The 21,634-nt window shown below is 44.4% G+C and overlaps 1 protein-coding gene across 2 annotated transcripts in view; it reads right to left on the bottom strand.

Annotated features, from left to right (window-relative positions):
- Positions 1 to 21,634, bottom strand: part of PLD2 (phospholipase D2) — a 476,181-nt gene that overhangs the window by 203,732 nt on the left and 250,815 nt on the right. For both annotated transcript variants that reach the window (XM_086946231.1, XM_086946232.1), the window contains exons 3-4: positions 7,128 to 7,285; positions 4,832 to 4,962 (exon numbers count right to left, since the gene is read on the bottom strand). In XM_086946231.1, the coding sequence (XP_086802357.1) occupies positions 4,832 to 4,962; positions 7,128 to 7,242 (246 nt within the window). In that variant the 5' untranslated portion in view covers positions 7,243 to 7,285. The remainder of the gene's footprint in view (positions 1 to 4,831; positions 4,963 to 7,127; positions 7,286 to 21,634) is intronic.

Here is a 21,634-nt window from a genome sequence, read left to right as displayed (position 1 = left end):
CGACGCTGAGACTAGAACCTGGGTCCCCAGTTCCAGAGTCAGGAGCTCTGGCTGTACTCTGGCAGTAACATAACATCCTTTCCCCACAATTTAGGAGTATATCTGTGCCTTACCTGAGGCTGTGTAAGTGCCGAACAGTGGCTCTATATGATGAGACACCCACAATTCATCAGGGTTACTTATGTCATGTCAATTGTTCCTGTTAAGTGAAAACTATTACTGGAAGCAGACACACATCCAAGTATCTGCCGACAGCTGGATTCTGTGTCACCTGTAGTCTGGACAAGCCACCGTAGAGAGGGTCTGCTCAATGAGCCATCCTCAACCGAGCAAACGCATGTGCGGCTAATGTCCGACTCTAGAGTCCAGAATGGAAATATCTCCAGTTTAAGATGGAAGAAGCCTGCTGATGTAATCATATTTACCTGAGAATCAAAAGCCAAGTTCTTATAGATAGACCGAGGTTCCTTAGCATGGATTGCAGCGTGGGGGGTTGGGGACTCCTGAGCAGATAGACTTAGTGTGGCTGTAGGCCAAGCTCTTGAACTTGTCGCAGTTGAGTTTCGAAGCACTGCTATGCACCCAGTCAGCTGTAAGAGCAATGCTTCCATTGGATGCGGTCTAGCCTCTCGTTCCCAGCCAGCCGAAGAACAAACCGGTGTCTTCCATTGGGACAAAGGCACAGCAAGGACCTGGTGCCCCACCGAAGGTGCTTAAACCACAGACGGAAGGCCTCGACAGGCAGGGTAAGAACTCGGACCTTTCGTATGCTAACACGAGGTCAGAAGGAGATGAATCAAGACCAGCAGATGACCACTAGATGACCACTAGTAACACTTACAAATGGTAGACTTTGTGCATTGGGTTTCCCCACAGATGCATTGATCAGATCTCACCTCCTCGCTCCCAGAAGTGAGGATATCTGATGAGCCGCCATTCTCAGTAGAATTCCTGAACCCCAAGCGGACCTCATACACCGGGTGCCATATCTGAATATACCCCATTATTAGACATAGTGTCAGATGCACAAAGGTTTTTAGCGTGCCCAAACAGGACTCAGACCCGTTCGTGCACGCTAAAAACCATGCGCCCATCTACAAACAGAATTTTGTGAGTCACAACAAAATTGCGACTCGCAAAATACTGTTTTGCGACTCGGTATTTTGCAGGTCGTACATCTGGCCATAGCTCCTTGCGACAGTCTCCAATACCATCGTCTGGATTACATTTTCAATTTAGGAGTGTAAGCGTGGTCCCGGTGTTAGACTGCCCATTGCCTCACAAGCCTATCAGAAATCTCACAAGCCCTCAGAGCCAGAGTCAAATATATACAGACCAAAGATCAATTCTCTGCATTTGTCAGTTCTTTATTGCTTCTTGAGCTTTGCTATGTATGATCTTGGGATAAACCACAAGAGGCCATCAGAGAAGCAACGGTGACGTCTTAACTTCACCAGGTCAACACAATCGAATAGTGGGTACGAGAAGTTCTGGACAAGAGTTGCAGGTATTCTGGGAAGAAGAGGCTGAACAAGGGACTCGGCCCATGAAGCATACAGTGTTTGGGGGTCTTGAGTGCAGGCTACGGTCATGACAAAGACAGGAGGCACCACCAACCACAGGAAATACGTGCTTCCCAGCCCTGCACCTCTCAGGTGAGAGAGAGGCAGTGCGACAAACCACATCAACAAAACACACACAATGTGGTCCACCCTATGGAGATCAGAAAGCAGGCCCCTCGAGTTAGCTGGGGAGGAGAGGGGCCCCAAGGAAGGAAATTACTACAGATGGCCCATTCTGCCAATGGTCACTTCTTCCTGCAGATTCCTCGCCTCTGGAAAGGCTCCATTGCAGCGCATCTAAACTTGGAGGAGGGGTTAAGGAAGTACAGCACCCACTTTACACCAGGAGATGCTGGAGTCGTGCAGCAGAACCTCACTCCAGTGCAGTGCGTGATGAATGTCTTCGAATGCACGCACGCCCAGTGCACGGTTCCACCAATCTGCAGACATTAACAGCTCTTCACAATTTACTTTAAACTGTGTGAGTAAACTTCCGCTCATGATTTTACACAAGCCAGAAAAGCACAGAAATGACACTTTCACAGGTCCAAGGAGGTCCTAAAGTAACTTGCCTTTCGTCCCCCTGTGCAACACGAGAGAGGTGGGCACAACAAGATGGCGCAGAGTTGGTGTGTTCAGTTCATGGCGAGTACGTCCCATCTACACACCGGAACAATGGATCTGTTTGTCGTAGAAGCCTTGCGTCTACACAATGAGGGTCATAAGGGAATTAGATGAGACAGGAAGTATAGAAAGCAGTTTTCTGTTTCTACCGCCACTTCTGCCTTTCTGAGAAACAGGGAATTCTAAAAGTAAGTGAGAAATGCACATTACGAGGAAGGGGGCTGCTTAAGTGAGGGAGTGGGTTCTTTGAAAAATGAAGCAACCTCACGTGTTACTGTTTTTCGCATTCTGGAGAGAGTTTATGAATCTAGGGACGACCGATGACGATAACAATTTCACCTGTAGAAGCCTGTATACGACAAGAGCACGCCAACAGAAACTACCGGAGATTGCGTCATCCAGTAAACATTATTAATTATTTAATGATAAGAAACAAAGTTTGAGTTTTCTCATAAACCAGAAGAAAATTTCTATCATGCACTTGTATTGCGCTGGGTGTCTACAAGCCAGATGTGATTTAGCTGAGGTGTTGTTTCTTTACACTTCATATAGTCTACTGACTGTTGGGGGACATTGTCCAGAATTATTCCACTGTGAAATGCTCATAATAGCATTATTTATGTAAAGGTGAGTCTATGTGTGCTAGCCCTGAGGAAGGTCCAAACAAAATCTAGTAGCACAGAAACGTTGCGTCAACTTTCTTTTTTAGTAGACGACCTGTGAGCATTCGACACATATCCTAGTGAGGATGCGGAGGTGACCTGTTGTGCATTGACACACTACAACAGGGTCTCAATCAATCAATAGTTGTGTTTTTGTATCTGTCAGAGTCTGAGCTCTGTAAAAACATTTGTATACAAGAATATGTATTAAGATATTACCCCATGAAATTGTAATATAGTAGAAACCCAGTTAAAAAAAAACATTGCCAGAGATTTTTAATTTCTGAATGTATTCTTTTCAGATGAAATATAGACTAAATATGTGAGAATTATGCAAATTGGTTTACATTTGATTGTTTGAGCACACACAGCATCTAGTGGTGTGTTACATTTAACGAAGGCATGTGTGATCCTATGCGGGGTAGGTTGGCACCAGTGATCTCGTAAAGCGGAGCCTTTCTCATGGTGGTTTAATAATCCTGTGCTCTCTAATACTAGGGGGAGATGCTCTTTTATAGTGTCGATAGCAAAACCTCGCTTCCCCTGTTGCCTCTGCATGCAGCCAGTGATGCACATTTGGGAATCTGAGGCGTTCCTCATGGTGTTATGTGTCGGAGTTTGGCCCACGTAGCAACGCTTCGCATTTCCTTACATTGTACTCTTTCTGCGCGATAACATTTTACGATAACCTTTTGCAGATATTGGCATGCATGGCAATGTTGGATTTGTTTCTCTGAAACTGCTTACCTTACACACTTCACTTCGCGCAACATTATCACGATGCCTCGCACACGGAGTACAAGGCCTTTACGCACGATGTACAAATGTCGTTCTATCTTCATCCATTGGGTGACATGGCTATTTGCGTACCCATAACAACTCTAATCTGCGCCTACATCGCAGGGATGCTTTTTATTATAAATAAAGAAGCCTTTCGGGGGTTAGGGATTGCATTACAGGAGTACGCCTGATTACTATTCTGTTTTATAAGCCTGCATATATACAATGTTCTTAGCACCCTGGTAGAACTATATCTACTGTTCACTTTTCTGGTGTTTGTAATCACGTTCGCGTGCTTCCGTCTACTGATTATCACAGCACGTATGTTCTATACAAGAATAACGGCTCAATAAATATATTGAAAACGTCCCATTGCGTATTCTTTGTATACTTCTCTGAGAACAAGAGCACACGAGAGACTGAGCGAAAGGTTCTGATCGGTCACCACGATCCCGGAGGTATCAGGGTTGTAATGTTCAGTGGTCGCCGGAAATCATTTGTTCCTTGTTTGGGTTAGGGGGGCTGGTGTTGGAACTGTAAGATAGCTCGTCTTTATGACAACATATCCTGCGGGGGTGCCCAGAGTCAGTCTAGGTACTAGTTCTCCCAATGTTCAGGTTGTCCACAAACGTGCAGAGATTAGTGGGAACTACACGACAACGGATGGTCACGGGCGCTCCCACATAAAAGCCAGCTTTGTTCATCTGCCCATCTATGTGTACAACTGAATTCGAATTTCTGTATAAATACATTTTCAAAAGAACACTGATTGAAATTAGGACCACATGCTTTGAATGTTTATATACCTAAAAGATATGTCCTTCAACCACAACTTAGTTCTTACAGAGACAAAAACCTACTTATGCACAGAATTTTTAAGTGGTATTATGAAACGGAGTCAACGCGGAACCGTTTTGTGCCAGACCCAGCACGCCATGTTCCCTTCTCCACATGCTACGTTTGAGAGGTAAATATAAAGCAGCTGTTTTCAGTTTAGTGGGACTTTTTCAACTCTTGCCTTGATAAGCAGCCAACTGGAGATATTTGTGGGTTCCTGAGGCCCCGTCCAGCAGCTAATGTTCCAAGTATGCCCCTGAGCTCAGCCTCAGGCTGCCAGGCGAAGCATCACTGCTACAAGGCCATGCTAGTCCTGAGAGGACACTTGACTTCTCCCACCCCCTACCACCACCCATGGCTCCTCACCTTGGAGCCGCTGGCGTACCGCTCCGTGTCTTCCATGCACGCGGTGATGGGCACGCCCTTCATGAACACCTGCCCCTGCTGCTTGACGGGCTTCAGGTTGTACACAACCATGAAGCGGCTGCAAAGGTTGTCTGCAAATGAAACACAACATATGGTTGAAGTGCAGGAGGCGAGCACTGCAGAAATCACAAGGAAATCGCCAAACTTGGGACGAATAAGACCCCTAGGAAGAAGAGGCATTAATAAGGGCATTAATAAGTGCAGGGCAGGAACCAACCTGGATTCTGAAATTACAATTAAGAGTTGCTATTTCGGCCAGTCCAATGTTGTTTTCAAAGGCCTCTCGGAGCCCGAGGGAATTTAAACACCTCGAACTCCGAGAGGCCTTTGTTTTATTTGTTGGAACATTCTGCCCTCTGTTCTAATAGCCTTATAGCCCTTCGTAGCAGGGGTATACCAGCTATTAAAGTCCCGCTCCCTTGTTAAAGTCCCTCACCTTCGGGTCAGGCCTGAACACTGGAGCGGGTCTTAAATAGCTGGTATAGACCGCTACGGCAGGCTATAAGGCTATATTATCCACCTCTGAAGAACACATCGTCCTGCGGTGGAGCAGGCAGAAATATACGCTAGAAATGTTAATGTTTAATCTCTGAACAAAGAGCAAAGATTGATTAGCCTTGTTGTTGTCACTATCCTGATCACAAACCGAACCTCTGCTCCTTGAGAGTGGCTTCAATATCCCCTACTTTGGAACCTGAAATCTTGAAGTCATGTCTCTTAACCCCGTCTCTGCGCTGGCTATTCCGCCGCAGAGCTAAGGGGGAGGCGGGGCCACGCGGCGCTCCCGTGCTGGTGACAGAACCGCTCCGTCACGGCCCGCGGGTGAGCTGTGCTTGTGACGGAACGGTTCCGTCACGGCCCCGCCCGCTCTTTAGAACTTCAGCACAGGCGCGGAATTTGCGCTGTGCAGGCGCGGTGAACGGGCCGTGACAGAACCGTTCCGTCACCAGCACGTCCCACCGAGGCTCGTGACGGAACGGTTCCGTCACAAGTATGGGAGGGGTTAAGGCAACATTCAGCAGGCTGATGAACTCAACTTGATGAATATTCCTTTCTTCCTTTCTCCATCCTGCTGGTTCCACTATTCCCTCGGCGTCGCTCACTACCGTCCTCCCCTCCTGTCCCTCTCAAGTTGCCTACTCTTAGACCCTACTTCTTCAGGGAGGTCCCAGCACCTCTCTACGCCACCACGCTGCCTTACCTCATCCAGGAGTCCCTGCCTCACCTCCTCCTCTGTCGCACTGTTTGCGTCCTACATGATCACGCTCCCTTATCCTAACAAATATCCACCCACCATCACCACCTTCACTCCACATGCCCCACGCCCGCTCCCTCGCGGCCTGGCCTGCTCAGTCTTCGCCCTTCACCCTGCTCTAGGAACAGGAGTAGAAGTAGAAAAAAGACCACTACCAATCCATTTTTACAAGGATTTACATTGTTTTATTCAGTAGATTTTAATTTAATTTCAGTTAAATTACAAATAATTACAGTCAAATTATTTAGTTTACTTTAAGTTACGCTTTGTTTTATTTTCATTTAATTTTACTGACTCTTCCTTTTAGGAACTGTGGGATATTTTAGCAACATCTGTTTTTTTTTTGTTGCCTGGACTTCGAATTCATTAGCTCAGCAAATTCCTTCTCTCAGCATGAAGATCGTGAAAGAGTTCCCTCACAGCGAGACCACAACTGTCCAGAGCATCTGCCCGAGGGGGGCAGCATGTTCCTCTCTCTGGCTTCAACTTTAGTGCAGAGATGTGTTTGTTGTGTAAGGGGGTGGGGGGATGGGGGGGTGAATCACGGGCCCTTTCATGCCTTAGCAGATTGCGTCATCACAGACTTGTGGCGACCGGGCATGTTTATGTTTGTGTGTCAACAATCAAACCCTGCACAGTTGAATTGTCACATTTTCTTGTAGCATTTTGAGCTGAGATAGAAAGACAACTTTTACTAGGACCTCACAGTGCACATTATAGTTAAGATTCAGGACAAGTGTCTGGGAACAGGTCGGGGGCGATACAGGAGGGGGGCAGCCAGATTGATTACGCACCCTGAGACCAATGGCCTTCAGACTGGAGACCTGGAGCTACTTCTCCTTGTCCAGCATTGGAGGCCAACTCGTAATCCGAAGGAGACGTGCGTTGGCAGCGTGCAGGAACGGGGTCTCTAATAACGACGCAGAGGGACACCTCGGACTAAAGGATGGACCCATTGATGTAACAGCGCGGTTTCCTTACCCACATCATCTACTTCTTCCTTCGAGAAGCTGTCCGAATAATCTCCAAAGTCCAGATCGGTGTGGTCCAGCGGGCCGGACAGCAGACTGCTGTCCGTCCCATCTGCGGTCATCATCCTGCGGGGTTATCTGTGTCCCGATATCACCCACACACGTGGCCTGTGGACAGAAGGGATTCAAGGAGGTCAGATAAATCCATGCTTGTGGAGTAAAAATATAGGTTCAATCCCTGGCGAACACCAGCTCTGGTTGTCTCAACACCCCTGATTTATGCATCATCAAAAAATACTTTAGTTTCTAAAAACACTTTTAAACCTTGATATTTAAAAAAAAGCAGTTAACATCTGGAATATCTTTATAAGGCTCCATAAACTTTTTCGTCTGTAGGAAGAGAAATAATTAATCTCATTAAGGTTTTGTACAAACATTCTGTAATAACATCTGGCAAGGGTTGAGTTCAAATTCTACGCACTTTAAATTTCAAATGTCTTTTATTTTGACATTTTAAAAGTGTCGATGGCAGCACCTATGTATGAACTCACATAGAGTGAATCTACTCCTTACTCTGTGTGTAGATGGCTGCACCTACGTGTGAACTCACAGAGCGAATCTACTCCTTCCTCTGGGTTTTGAAGACTCCACCTATGAGTGAACTCAGATGGTGTGAATATACACCTTCCTCTGTGTGCCGATGACTGTACCTGCGTGTGAACATACATAGAGTGAATTTTTTTCCTCTCTCTCCATGGGTAAATAACGCACCTATGTGTGAACTCACATGGAATGAATCTACTCCTTTCTCTGCGTGTAGATGTTTGCACGTGCATGTGAACTCACATCGAGTGAATCTACTTCTCCCTATGCGTTTAAACGATGCACCTACATGTGAACTCAGAGAGTGAATCTACATGTGGACAGAAGTGTTCTTTTCAACCTTCTGAGCCAGCATCGTGGTGATTTAACACTACTGCGGTTGGATTCATGTCCCTCTCAGTAGCTACAGTCACCCCCACATTTTCACGGGCGCCTCACACCATACATTCAGTGCATGTATAGAGCATATAAACACTGCTTAGTACTGAATCCCCCATGTACTGTACCATTCAGAGGCAGACGTACATCCGGCAACTGCATTCAATAGTCGTGCACTGCCCAGCACTGTATCCTTTCATATATGCACCCAGCACATGGCTCTTTTTCCTTTGGCGGCCATCTTTAGGAACTTATTCGTTATAAAGCTCTCTAATTTCCTCAGTTACTGCAGTATCCTCAGCAGAGAATGCTTTTTTTCCACTTTGATTCCATCATGATGGAGTTCTGATACGTCACATTTTGACACAAATTCAGAATGTTTGGGTGCACGGGCGCCTGCGTTATAAGCAAGATTGTCTATGTGCAGGCAGAGGCACCTTCCTGCACAAAAACAATTGTGAGAGGCATTTCCCTCTTTTTATGTGTGCTGCAGAATGCAGCACATGTAGAAAGAGGAATTAACAAGGAGAAATAAGTATAATATCTTACTTAAAAAAAAACGACTGAAATGTAGACATACTCAGTGGAATCAAACACTCACACGAACCTGAGATTAACAATGCAAAACTCCATAATTCTACATCACAGAGGGCTGGCAAACCTTGGAATTATCGAAGGATACTGAGTAGTAAAAATACTTCCTCTACTGTGCCACTATGTAAACAAGAGTTTGCACAAAGCATTGTTCACAATTTGTCTTTTTTCTTTTTTTTCCTTTCTTGATAAAACTACTCCTGTTGGTCCACCACAACCACAATCTCGGCAGGAGATAGTAGCACAGCAGCGGCGGCACTGGATGGAGGTCGTCTGGACCGAATATCATCGACTGGTGTCGCTGAAGGAGGTGGACTCGTCCGCCTCTGGCCGAGGCCCCAGTTCCTCCAGCTAGCTGCCAGCGTCTCCATCTCGGCCAGAACATCGCCAGAGACACCAGCAGCTAGGGCTACATTGCCTTTATGAGCCTAAAGTCTAAATTTGATCTAGTGCCACACAAAAACTCTGTTCAGTTTTGAAGAGGATAGGGGAACCTAGTAACATATCAATATTAATCTGAGTACACAATGAAAATTATGCCCAGGTGCGATGGGCAAGTCATGGAACTCAGAGAACACAGCTCCATAATTTCAAGCAGTTACAAGGCTTGAGAGAGCATCCAATCAACCACAAAACAGCCTTTGTGGAAGGAAAAAAACATATGAATATCACATTACAATCTGGCCTACAGCACCCACAATGCACTTTGCGTGAGCAAACAATTATCTGGGATCTGGAAAGTGGAAAGGACAGGGGGGTAGCTTCATAAGGGGTTTATGGGGTATCCCACCCCCCTAATAAATGCTAAACATCAGGTTCTGATAGGCCCTGTTGGGTTTGACAGTGTTTGTCAGCTTTGACTTGAGGCGTACTGGTCAGGAGATATTTCCCGGAATGTCACTACGGAAGTTAAGAGTGCCCCACTTGGTGCTGCAGACACGGAAGGAGAAGAAACATAAAAAATGCAGCAAAGTAGATCCTAAAGTGCATCGAAAATGTTGGCATGCTGATCAACACAACTGGCACAGGTTATGGAGGCACACAAGTGTTAACATTAATACATTGTTTTCTGCTTTTGACACACATGCTGAAGATGACATTTTGGATGTGCTGAATCTCTCTACATCATACATGATCTAAAACCAGCTTCTTGAGCTGCTCGGTTTCCATACTCCTTTGCCGGGGATGACCAGCCAGATTTAAGAGTGATGCAGGAGCACGTCAGTGACCTTGTTTTTTGTTGGGTACACTGCAGAGCTTGCTGGGAAACCACTGGCTTACACCCCTTGAATCAAACTGAGTAAGCTTCGCCCTTGGGAAAGGGTTTGGAGGGCTGGGGCAAAAATCGGAATCATTGCTAAAATTTGGTGACAGAATATATAATTTTCTTGGAGTTCAGTTTATGTTTAAATAGTATCTAGTGTTATGAATAGATTTAAAGCATTAAGGAAATAAAACAAAGCAACGTGTATGCTGTATCTGCACATTGGGTTTGTCAAGTGTAGGAGACTGGCTTAGTATATGGTGCACACTTATTTAAGTGAAGCACCCTGCACTAATCAAGACAACCCTTATGCTGATGTTAGTGGTCTTAGACAACCGTAGAAAGATCTCTAAGTGGTAGCTGTGGAGAGCAGCCTTCAGGCTTAGTCCAGAAGGAGTGTAAAGCAGCTTGTTTTACCAGAACTAATCGTAAAGTGCAGGTTAAACAAAAAAGAACCACACTGTGTAGTTATAAATATAGTAATATTTATTATACACACTCACTAACACATTGGTATATCTCCTACCTGGATATATAAACACAATGCACACAATATTTCTAAAAGAGAACAGGTAAGTAGCACAAATACACAGTGGTCTCCAGGGGCAGACCAAACCATATACTAGGAAAGTGGAGTGCGATTTACTGATAAAGTGGAATGCGTACTGTGATCGAATTTGAGACTGGACTGAGAAGACTTAGAAGAGCTGAGGACCCAAGAAACCACCCAATTTAAGTACCCAGGAAGGCCGTGTGCAGAGTGGAAACACAGCCGCGTACTCAATGCAAGTCAATGGGGAAGTTGCGGTTGCAGAAGACGGACCCTTCCCAGTGAACAATGAAGAAAGCCCATGGAATATGGAAGGTGTCACCCCCCCGCTTGAGGGACTGCAGCAGAGGGGCTGTAGCAGGGGGACTGCAGCAGAGATTGCAGCAGAGGGACTACAGCAGAGGGACTGCAGCAGGGGGACTGCAGCAGAGATTGCAGCAGAGGGACTGCAGCAGGGGGACTGCAGCAGGGGGACTATTTAATGGACCTGAAACTCCATCTCCAAAACAAATACTTTCATGACTAACGTTAACTTACCTAGACTTCTTTATCCGAGTTGTCTCCTCTCTCCCTGGACATTCAAAGATAGTGGGTGACCGGATATGTCATTCTCACCTTTTTATTTATATATTTATTTATTATTTAGTGTATTTTGTATAGCGCACAGCTACCACAACGGGGTGTCCCGGCGCTTCTGCACATTTCCTGAGTCTTACACAGAGGAGTTTAGCAAAAAAGGAAATTTTTTAGTGCTTTGCGAAATGGTGGCTCCTCCTGAATCATCTGGATAGAGATGGGGAGTTTGTTCCATTGAGAGGGTGCACAAACCTGGAACGTTTTTCCCCCAGATCGAACTTTTTAATCTAGAGGTAGACAGCAGATTTTTTTAATTGGATCGGAGATGTCTGGCATTGCTGTAGGGGTGAAGGCGGGAAGAGAGATACGCAGAGCCCTTTCCTTTGATTGCACGATGAGCCAAAGTGAGGGCTTTAAATGCCACTCTTTTTTGGACTGGCAACCAATGTAGCCTTCGTCGATGTGGCGTGATATGCTCACTTAGTGAAAGGCCACAGACCAGCCGGACTGCTGCATTCTGGACTGTCTGAAGCCGATGACAGAGGCCAGAAGCGAGTCCGATATACAGGCCGTTGGTGTAATCTAAGTGGGATGTTATTAGGGCCTGAACAATGGTTTTCCTGGTGTTACTAGGGAGAAATTTTTTAATCATCCTAATTTTTGAGAAACAGGCAGCAGATACCGTCTGGACTGGATTATGAAAGGAAAGGCTCGTATCCCATCTGACCCCCAGGTTTTTTACTGATTCCTTAGGGGAAGGGGCCGCACTCAAGTCCAGTGGCCACCAGAGGTTCGAATCCAGAGGAGAGGGTTGATGGAAAAAGAGAACCTCCATTTTTCCTGCATTGAGCCGAAGGAAATTATTGTCCATCCAGCATGCGATGTTGCGAAGACAGTCTTTCAATGGGTCAAAAGTAGTTTGAGTAGGAGCATCGTAGGAAAACAGAAGCTGAATGTCATCAGCATACGAGGTTGCCTTGATTCCTGACTGAGCAATAAGCTCGGCCAGGGGGAAAAGTAAACATTGAACAAGAGGGGGCTCAGTGAGGAGCCCTAAGGGACTCCCCACTTTTGCAGACAGCTATTAGAAGTGTAGGGGGGAGTGAACACCGCCTGTGTCCGATGGGATAGAAAAGAGGATACCCAGTCCAAGGCCTTGCCTTGAATACCTTTAGACCGGAGGCAGTCAAGCAGGACGGGGTGTGAGACGGTGTCGAATGCTCAAGCAGCACCAACACCGCTCTCGAGCCCCCGTCCAGCTTCCATCGCACGGAATCAGCCATCTCCATTAAGGCAGACTCGGTGCTATAACCCGGTCTAAATCCATGTTGCGAGTCATGGAATGGACCAAGGGTTTCAATAAAGCCTGCTAGTTGCCGATGAACCAGCTTTTCAAAACCTTGGCTGGGGCAGGCAACAGGGAGATGGGCCTGTAGTTGGCCGGTTTCTGCGTTGATTTTTTAAGAATACGAACTAATTGGGCATGTTTCCATTAATCCGGAAATATGCCTGTCCTAAGGGAGTCATTCCAGATGCCATTCAATATGGGATTGAGAAGAGGGGCCAGTACTTTATATGGTTTGGCCGGCCAAGGGTCAAGTGGGGAGCCTGATCTACATTTTAAGATGTTGCGTGCTTATCTAGGTTCCTGATCGATACTGTGACCTTATGCCCCTATTCGGCCATAAAACCATTTATTCCCTATATTGGCATAACCGTTCAAGTGCGATTTTCTGAAAAGTCATCTCTGGCCTCACACGAACAGAGCCACATTCCAGCATGACTCTCTGCTACTTCCTTTGCGACCAATTAGTGCAATGACAGAGCAGCAGTCACTATCTGATATTCCTAGATAACACTCCGAGTTCTTCAACAAGATAAAAACTCAGCAAACCTGGAAATCCCCGCTTGCTATGTTTTGATTAGTAATGGAACTCTAATGAGCAACTGATAACTGTCACTTCCTAGTGACATCTTTAATTGACGTCTTATGTCCAGCAAACTTGCGTCAAACCCGGCACCTGTCAGGTATAAATATTACCAACGTTGCCTTAAGCAATGTGAGCTGTGAGAGAAAGATACGAGCTGTGAGTTCGTTCCCTGTTGCTGATGCCAGCTGCCTGCATGACCCTGTGTTGGTAAAAACTAGCACTCTGTCGCTGCAGCCTGCTATCCTGTGGTGGTGAAGCTGCTGATTACCATTATCGCCGCTACAGCGCGAACTATGGTGCAGTACGCTTGAGGAGCCGAGCAGCCGTCCTCTGCGAAGACATCCAGCCCAGCTGCCCGCGGACGCTGTCACCCCTCCTTCCTCGACGCGCTGAGAGAAGCCGCTGCATTTCTCGTGCAGAGAAATCCAGTCCCGGCGCTTCCAGTTTACCCTCGCAGGTGACTGGGATATCGAGAGAGACCCCTGAAGGAGATACCAATCCTCCATCATTCTATTCAGAGGTATGGTGTTGACTAAACCCTTAGGCGAGAATTCTTGAAACAAACCTTGGCAAAACCAACTTAACTTAAGCTACTTACTTACTCCCCTTTCACGTGTTAGGCTTAGGTCAGGCACACTGGGGTAGGCTTAGTTAGAAGCACCAGTTGAGTATGTTAGCCTAATGTATATATGACTGTATATATGTTTTATTACTTTTAAACCATTGTATGGCTAAGAAACCATATCAATGCTTTTACAGTTCTATTTCGCAATACTTATCTTACTGTACGTACTTTTCATAATAACAGTTATTGCAATTGTGGCAATACATTTCTCTTGTACGAGAAGAAAGACTGTTCAATAAATGTTAACCCTTTATTGATAAACGCCCGTCTCTCTATTCTCTACATACCGTGAAAGTAAACTGCACTAGACTGACTGAGTGAAATCTATGTCTATTGTTTCACACGACCCTAGAGATCGACTCTTGATCTGAGGAGCAAAGTTGTCATGTTGCACGGTTGTTGGAAAACTGAATCCCTTCTTGTCTGTGCCAGGGAAGCTGATCACTTCCTATGCTGAGAAGAAAGTTTCCAGTGACCTCTGAGCTAGTTGGTAACACAACCCAATTAAGTTTAGCATAGTCAGTGGAGGCCTGGAATATCCGCAGTTCCACGTCGATACTACTGTTTATGTTATTCCAATGCGCAGGGCCTAGTGGGAAACTAGGAACTACACTACATGGCGCCCAAACGTTTGGTAAGGCGATAAACTAACGCAAGACTTATAGAGTAACTCAGTCGTGCATATTTCACACCCCTTTCTCCCGTAAATACTCCAATAGACGTCTGGAGTGGGTGAAAGGTTAAAATCCGCCCGACCTTAGTAGGAAGAGATTCCTATGTAAAGCTCTGGTTTATTCAACGTTGAAGGATACAGTGTTCCAAAATATTGTGCATCTAATCGTTGTCTCCTTGGAGACCTACTCTGCAAACCTCGCATTTTTACAATGCCAGAAAACGGAACCTCTGGGGCCGCAGCAGATGCGACTCAGCAAGGTCCCGAATACACAGACCCGGGTGCTATTATCATCCCGGTCCAGTTAAGAAGATCTATAACTTTAAAACTTATAGAAAACGGACTGACACCTCAAGGTGGTACAGTAATTTTCGTGATAGAGGCTCACGAGTATCGGCAGACAGAGGTATTCTATTCATGGATAAACTTTCCAGCGGTAAACGCTATAACACAAGAGTTTCACTATTACAAAATAGAGAAACCTCCGGAAGAGTACGCTCCTTTCGAGGAGACTGAAATTCCACTTAAATTTCAAGAGCACCTGCTCTGGTTTAATGGCGCCCTAAAACACAATGATCACATAACCAGGCTCGGTCCTCTAGGTAGACCAGGAGCCACGTGGCCGGTTCTAGCCAGCTACACACCACATCCTGACATTGCAAAAATGTCTAGAGAAGAGCTGTTAGCACAGCTAAACACATTAATAAAAATACATAGGCAATTAGTCCAATATGTAATGCGGACTGCAACAGTCCAGCCAGCTGTTAATTCACACCAGCTGACCCCTCACCAGGGGAACACAAATAAAATTACACCACAGAACATACAGTCATGTCTTGGTAAAACACCCGTAAAACGGGAACAAATTCCTTTCTGGTTAGCCCAGAAAATCACTCAAATAGAGGCAGTATTTCCTGATACTACCCCTATTGAGAAACACAGAATCTTGACCATCTGCCTTCCTATGGGAATCGCACCACACGTGGAGGACTGTGACACTTGGGGTACAGTCTTTGCTTCCATTTACACAAAAACACACGGTGTTCCGTCTATGGCGGTAATACCAGAAGTGCTAAAACAGATTCAAAATGAATTCGGTCCAGAGCCCGCTTTAAATCTAGGTATGAAATTACTGAAAGACTTCAAGCAGGTCACGGCTATATTATTAGCCAATGTAAAGGGAGAAGCAGCATCTGTGGCGATTCGCCAGAAGTTGAGAGAAACAGATATAAAAGATCCTGTTGAGCTTGCAAAAATCATAGAAAATTGCTATGAAGAGTTAGGTAGAGACAGCTTGGGTGGAAAACCAGTTAAGCCCCAACTGCTCGAAAATCCTGAAAAATTATTTATTAAAAATAATTCAAACACTCCTAAAAAGAGCTGGGATGGAAATAAACAATCCACTCCCAAGGAAAAAGTTTTCCAGTCCAGAGGAAGGTCTCCTCGACGGAGGGAAAGAACTCCGACTCGAGAACGCCAGTCTCCCCAGCGGGAGCACTCTGAGAAAAGATATAACCTTAGAAATAGGGATAATCTGAAAAAACCTGATAGATATCAAAGTATTGATACACGTCCCTCTCGATCTCTTCCACAGAATTCGGAAAGAAGAGGACGGTCAGACCCAGGAGAGCACACCAAGTCCAAAGACAAGGAACCTGCTCAGAATAAGAAATCTCAATTTCAGAAAAAGAAGGTAGCCAGTATTAGAGTAATCAACCATGCCGAGAATACTGAGGACACAGTTGAAAAACGGGGAGTGGGCATTGACAATGTTGGACAGTGCAGCAGAAATCAGTATAGCGCGCAAGATCTTGATGAGTCATCTGGAGACAGTGGACACGAATGAATTCATTCAGGTTGAAACTGCCGACGCCAGACTTAGCGAGCCCCATAAAATATACGAAATAACATTGCGTATAGAGGGTGATAAGACTAGGAAAATTAAGGGTCTATTTTGGGATAAGCTCTCAAAGGGCTATGATATTCTGTTAGCTGAAAAAGATTGGCCCCCAGAGTTTGTCAGGGAGTGCCCTCGTGGCGAAGAAGTGATTATGCCTGCCTTCTCGAATCACATTCCGATTCATAAAAAATATACATATGCAAGGAAATGGGCAGTAGCCCAGGCACCTGCATTGTATAAAAATCATGTAGGATGGGATGAGGATTCACCACCTCACAAAATCCAACTAAAAAGTGAACCAACTGCCCAACGGCAGTATCCCATAAAGCAAGAAGCTAAAAAACAAGTCAGGGAGATCTTAGATCAACTTGAGTACCAGGGGGTGATTGAAACATGCACCTCTCAAATGAACAATCCTTTGTTTCCTGTCTCCAAGCCAGACAATTCATATCGTCTAGTTTTGGACTACAGACATCTTAATACATGTTGCAAAACTTTTGCAGTACAAAACTCGCATAGTGCAGCCCTAATGAATAACATAGTTAGGAAAAAATATAAAACGACATTAGACATTTCTAATGGTTTCTTTTGTCAAAACATTGCACCAGAAAGCAGATATTTGACCGCTTTCTCTGCATTTGGGTCACAGAAAAAATTCTGTCGACTCCCACAAGGGTTCAAGAACAGCCCAGGACTATTCTCAGCTAGGGTAACAGAGTTACTACAAATCTATGATGATGAAGCATTGTCTTACGTAGATGATATTTATCTCACAGACGACGACTTGGATACTCACTTGAAAAGAGTGAACACCATTATACTTGGGTTCGCAGCAGAGGGTTACAAATTCAACTTTAAAAAGTCCCGAATTGCCCATCTGACAGTACTATTTTTAGGGTACAAATTATCAAGTGAAGGGAAAAGCCTAGCGGACAACTACTTAGAGAAGTGCGCTGTACTCCAAGCTCCAAAAACGCTGAAGAATTTACAATCAATACTAGGTTTTCTGAATTTCGGAAGAACTTACATTCTAAATTACGCAGAGAGGGTTAAACCTCTCTATGAACTAATTAAACCTGATTTAAAACAAATCAATTGGACTCAAAAACACACAGAAATTTTGAGATCACTGCAAACAGACATGTTAGCAAAAACAAAATTAGATACGCGTGACAACACGATCGATCTTGTAATCCGAGTCATCCCAGGAAGATGCGGATTCACGTACCTAACCTCTAATGAGGGAGAAAAGGTACCAATTTCAATTAAATCTCACTTGTACACACAAGCAGAAAAAGCATTCAGTCGCACAGAAAGAACTGTGAACGCAGTGCAAATCGCATTAGCAAATGAACGAGAACTAGCACACGGCAAACGGATTAATATCCTTACAGCGGAATCCGCCTTCGAGGCGCTATTCAGCCCAGTAAACCTGCCTACAGTGTCACTGGATCCGAAATGGATACAGTACATAGATTCTCTAGGAGCGGAAGATGTGAAATACTACTTCGCCCCGCAATTTGAAGAACTGAATGATTTAGAATATGAAGAAGAATATCCTCTGCCAATCGAAATTCTGCCTCTCCCACAATACGCCTGTATAATCTATACAGATAGCTTTGTACAGCATTTCAATGTAGAGAGTAAATCCTACAATGCAGCATGTGCGATTATTAAATGTCGTTGGCTGTGCGGTAAAATCAAACCGAAAATAACAAAAACTGAATCAGTAAAGTACTGTTCGGCTCAAAGAACTGAAATCAGATGTTTAAAGATGGCGCTCGAAAATGCAGAACGCGAATTCCCCACACTTATCGTGTGCGATTCTCATTTTTGCGTCAACTCTTACAATAACAAACTGCAGAGTTGGATCGAAAACGACTACAAAGATGACACAGGTGCCACAATAAAGCATAAAAAGCTCTGGAACGAGGTAGCTCTTTTACACAAAGAACTACAAAAGACTCACGTGATTCACGCACAGAGTCTTCAGCGTGATGGCGTTCACGTTGCAGGGAATTCATTGGCTAATACAGCCAAAGCGGAAGCAACTAACCCGGCTTCCGTAGCCACAAAAAAGCGTACAGATAAATACATAGACGGGGAAACCATGCTGGCAGTAAAAACGACCGTAAAAGGCGACTGTGCAGCACTACCCGTAAACTATCCACTCAATTATGCATACATAATCGATGCAAACTCCGTTCCTTTTGCTCGAATCCCTGGAGTGGGGGATAGAGTAATTCCAAACAGGAGCAGGAGGGGCTTCCTCTTACTGGAAGCACACATGGGGTTGGGTCTGAGACACCAAACAATCAAAGCCTCTCTGAAAGAATTGCAATCAGAGTACTGGTGGCCGGACATGAGTGAAGGAATTCATGACTTCGCAAAGAACTGTCCGGACTGCAACAGAGATCGCAGTGAAGAACCGGCAAGTATAGTTTCAGAAATCCTGATAGACTGCATAACGCGATCTATCTGCGCAATCAAAGATGAGAAGCGCGCCCCAGTGTACACAGTTAAGACGAAAAGCGCTTAAAAAATGAGGCCTCCAGCACTCGGCTGACGCTAGAACGGTTATAAAAGATTTGCGAGTCCATATCGGCATATACGCAATTACCACGTTCCATTCTGACCAGGGTCCTGCTTTCAGCTCTCGAGCTTATAAGGAGGCCATGGCTAGCATGGGAATTGGGTTGCGGTATTCTTGTCCGTCGCACAAGTGTGGTAGAAAGAAAAAACCGGGATATAAAGCAATCTATAACTGCGAAGGTATTAGGTTCAGGCGCTGGGTGGGTCAAACATTTAATAAGTGTCCAGACTAGTCTTAACAACATGCCAAGAAATTCTCTAAAAGGTTTCAGCCCATACGAACTATTGTTCGGAATTAGAATGAACGTTCAGGACCTCGATAGTCAGATGTCAGTGGTACAAGAAGAAAAAACGCAGTTTGATGTAAAAGACCGTTTGGCTGTTTTACAGGAACTGAATGAAACAAGAAAATCATTAAGCAACATAAAGTTAAAGCAACAGCCAAGTACCACTGACGAGGCACCACCCGCAACAGCCCCAGCAAGGCCTGTCTGGATTCCAAAGATTGGGGATCTAGTCAGAGAAAAGATCGTGGTTAAGAAGGAATTTGGGCCTTCTTACAGAAAAGCAGTACCTGTCTTAGCAGTCACCGGAACAAGATCAGTTGTGCTACCGCCCCTTGCTGGTAAAAAGGAGAACAGAGTCGTGTCCATCGACCTGGTAAAACCACAAGCATGTGGCCTATAATCAACAGTAGGCCCAGTGGACTCCCAAGAAACAACAGAATACCCAAACTTGCAACAATCCAAGAGGTTCAAACTGAAAGACTCATCACATTCGATCAGCCTGCAGTGCACAATGAAGGACTATGCAATACAGCCATGGAACTCGTGCCTCTTGAAACACAGATTGAAACAGTTCGTCAAGAAACAACACCAGTCTACAATGATGTGGCATCAGAAAGTGCTACCGAGAGACAGATTGAAAGAACAATCCCTTCAATTGACAGAACTGCCTCTGGTTATTTCATCAACTTCGACAACTTCTCTGAAGATTTAAACGACCCCGAAGTGATGCCAGAAACAAAAAAGTATTCTAAAGAAATTACAACAGGACTCCTTCAACAAATCAAAGAACTATATCTGGATTCACCGTTGATTGAGCATTGGATTATTTCAGGGGTATTCATACTCCTACTCTGCCTAATTTTAGTTTTAATTTTAGGAAAGTTCATTACAATTGAATGGACACAGCAAGTCAGAACATCAACCTAGTCCTGAAACCACACAGATCATCCCACGTGAAGAAAAGAGAACTGTCAACAGTAAATGTCACAGCAATTCCAATACCTGGTGGGGTAGTATGGGAGAAAACAGACTATGAGATCTATGGTCCGGTCGAAATCCTGAAGTATCCACATCAACTAAAGGTTTCCTTAAGTGACTTTGTGACACCAAGTACATTCTCTGATGATTGGGACTTTAACAGTATTAATGACATGATGTCTGATTTAGTAATGTCAGCTAGATTCACAGATCATGATTATTTACAAGGTTCATCTAGTTATGAGCAGTTATTCTGTTACACCCACTATGGGGATCATTACTTGCATAAATCTGCACAGCCTAGAAATGTTTTTATGTATAATCAATGGGAACATTGTTCTACACCACCTAAAAGCAGTTCTAAAGCATTTTTTGAGAAATTCAAATACTTCTCAGGGTTTAACACCAGTGATGCAGAAACGTTTTATTACAAACTGTTAGATAAAACAGGAATGAAAACAATGCTGACAAATTCTAAATTTATATATTCAGAAGCATTTTATGACAAAATGATGACATTTGGTTTTGATTATTGGAAAAATAATATTGAAACGAAAACAATTTGGGGTACAAAAGATTGGCAGGTACAAGGCATTGAAGCACTGTTTAGAACCTGCATGATACCAGAACAAATGTTATTTTTAAATGACACAATACACCAAACATCTTGTCTTGGCCTAGCTAAGAACAAAGACCTTAAAACACCGTCTATACCGAAGCCAATACCTGAAAATGCAACAGCTGATATTGAGTTAGACGTGTCAAACATTTTACATTTCAACAGAACACATCCTGATTGGAAAAAGTGGTTAATCTGGCCTACAGACACAAATAACTGTCAAGATAGGTTCCTGAATAAAACACAGGGGTTAAAAATGACCCGATTAGACCCTAGATACTCCCAGAGACAACATCCAGGGATTATAACAACATACAGTGTAGGGAAACTCTGCCTAGAATGGCTAACTACATCCACACTGGCTGAAATTAAGCAACACTTGTCTTTACTAAAAGATGGTGCTGATTTGCGCGATTTCATTCTTGGACCACGCAAACAGCGTCAAAAGCGTTTCATAGCGACCAGTATCTATGCTGCTTACAACGAGGCTTGGAAAGTAAAGCAAATTGAAACTGCTGAAAAAATACGAGAAATTGATCGTATTAATTTGGAGAAATCACTTTCTGTAGTAGACAATGGGTTAATGACTCTGTCTTCCAGAATATATTCTTTGGACAATATTGTATCCTCTGCCTTTGATGTGATAGACAGAGATTTGCTAATGTTACAACATGGCCAATCTCAATTACGCTCTATTATAGAATTAGGCTGGACGCTGCAAAATCTTCGTTCAGGCTATGTGCCTTGGCGTTTAATCAACACGACGTCATTATTTTCCAGTTTTAACCTTACTGATAAACAGATCAGTTTGGCACAGAAAGGAGCATACTATACAATCCTGAGCATCGAAAAACTCGAGAGATTACCATTGACAATGTCAGAGAGTCCTGTCATTGAATGGATAATACACGGAATTATCACAATTCCGATTACAACTTTCCGATTTA

Source organism: Lissotriton vulgaris, chromosome 12, assembly GCF_964263255.1.
Source record: "Lissotriton vulgaris chromosome 12, aLisVul1.2, whole genome shotgun sequence".
Taxonomy (NCBI): domain Eukaryota; kingdom Metazoa; phylum Chordata; class Amphibia; order Caudata; family Salamandridae; genus Lissotriton; species Lissotriton vulgaris.
Note: the sequence above shows the minus strand (reverse complement) of the source record. Positions and strands in the feature narration are given on the sequence as shown.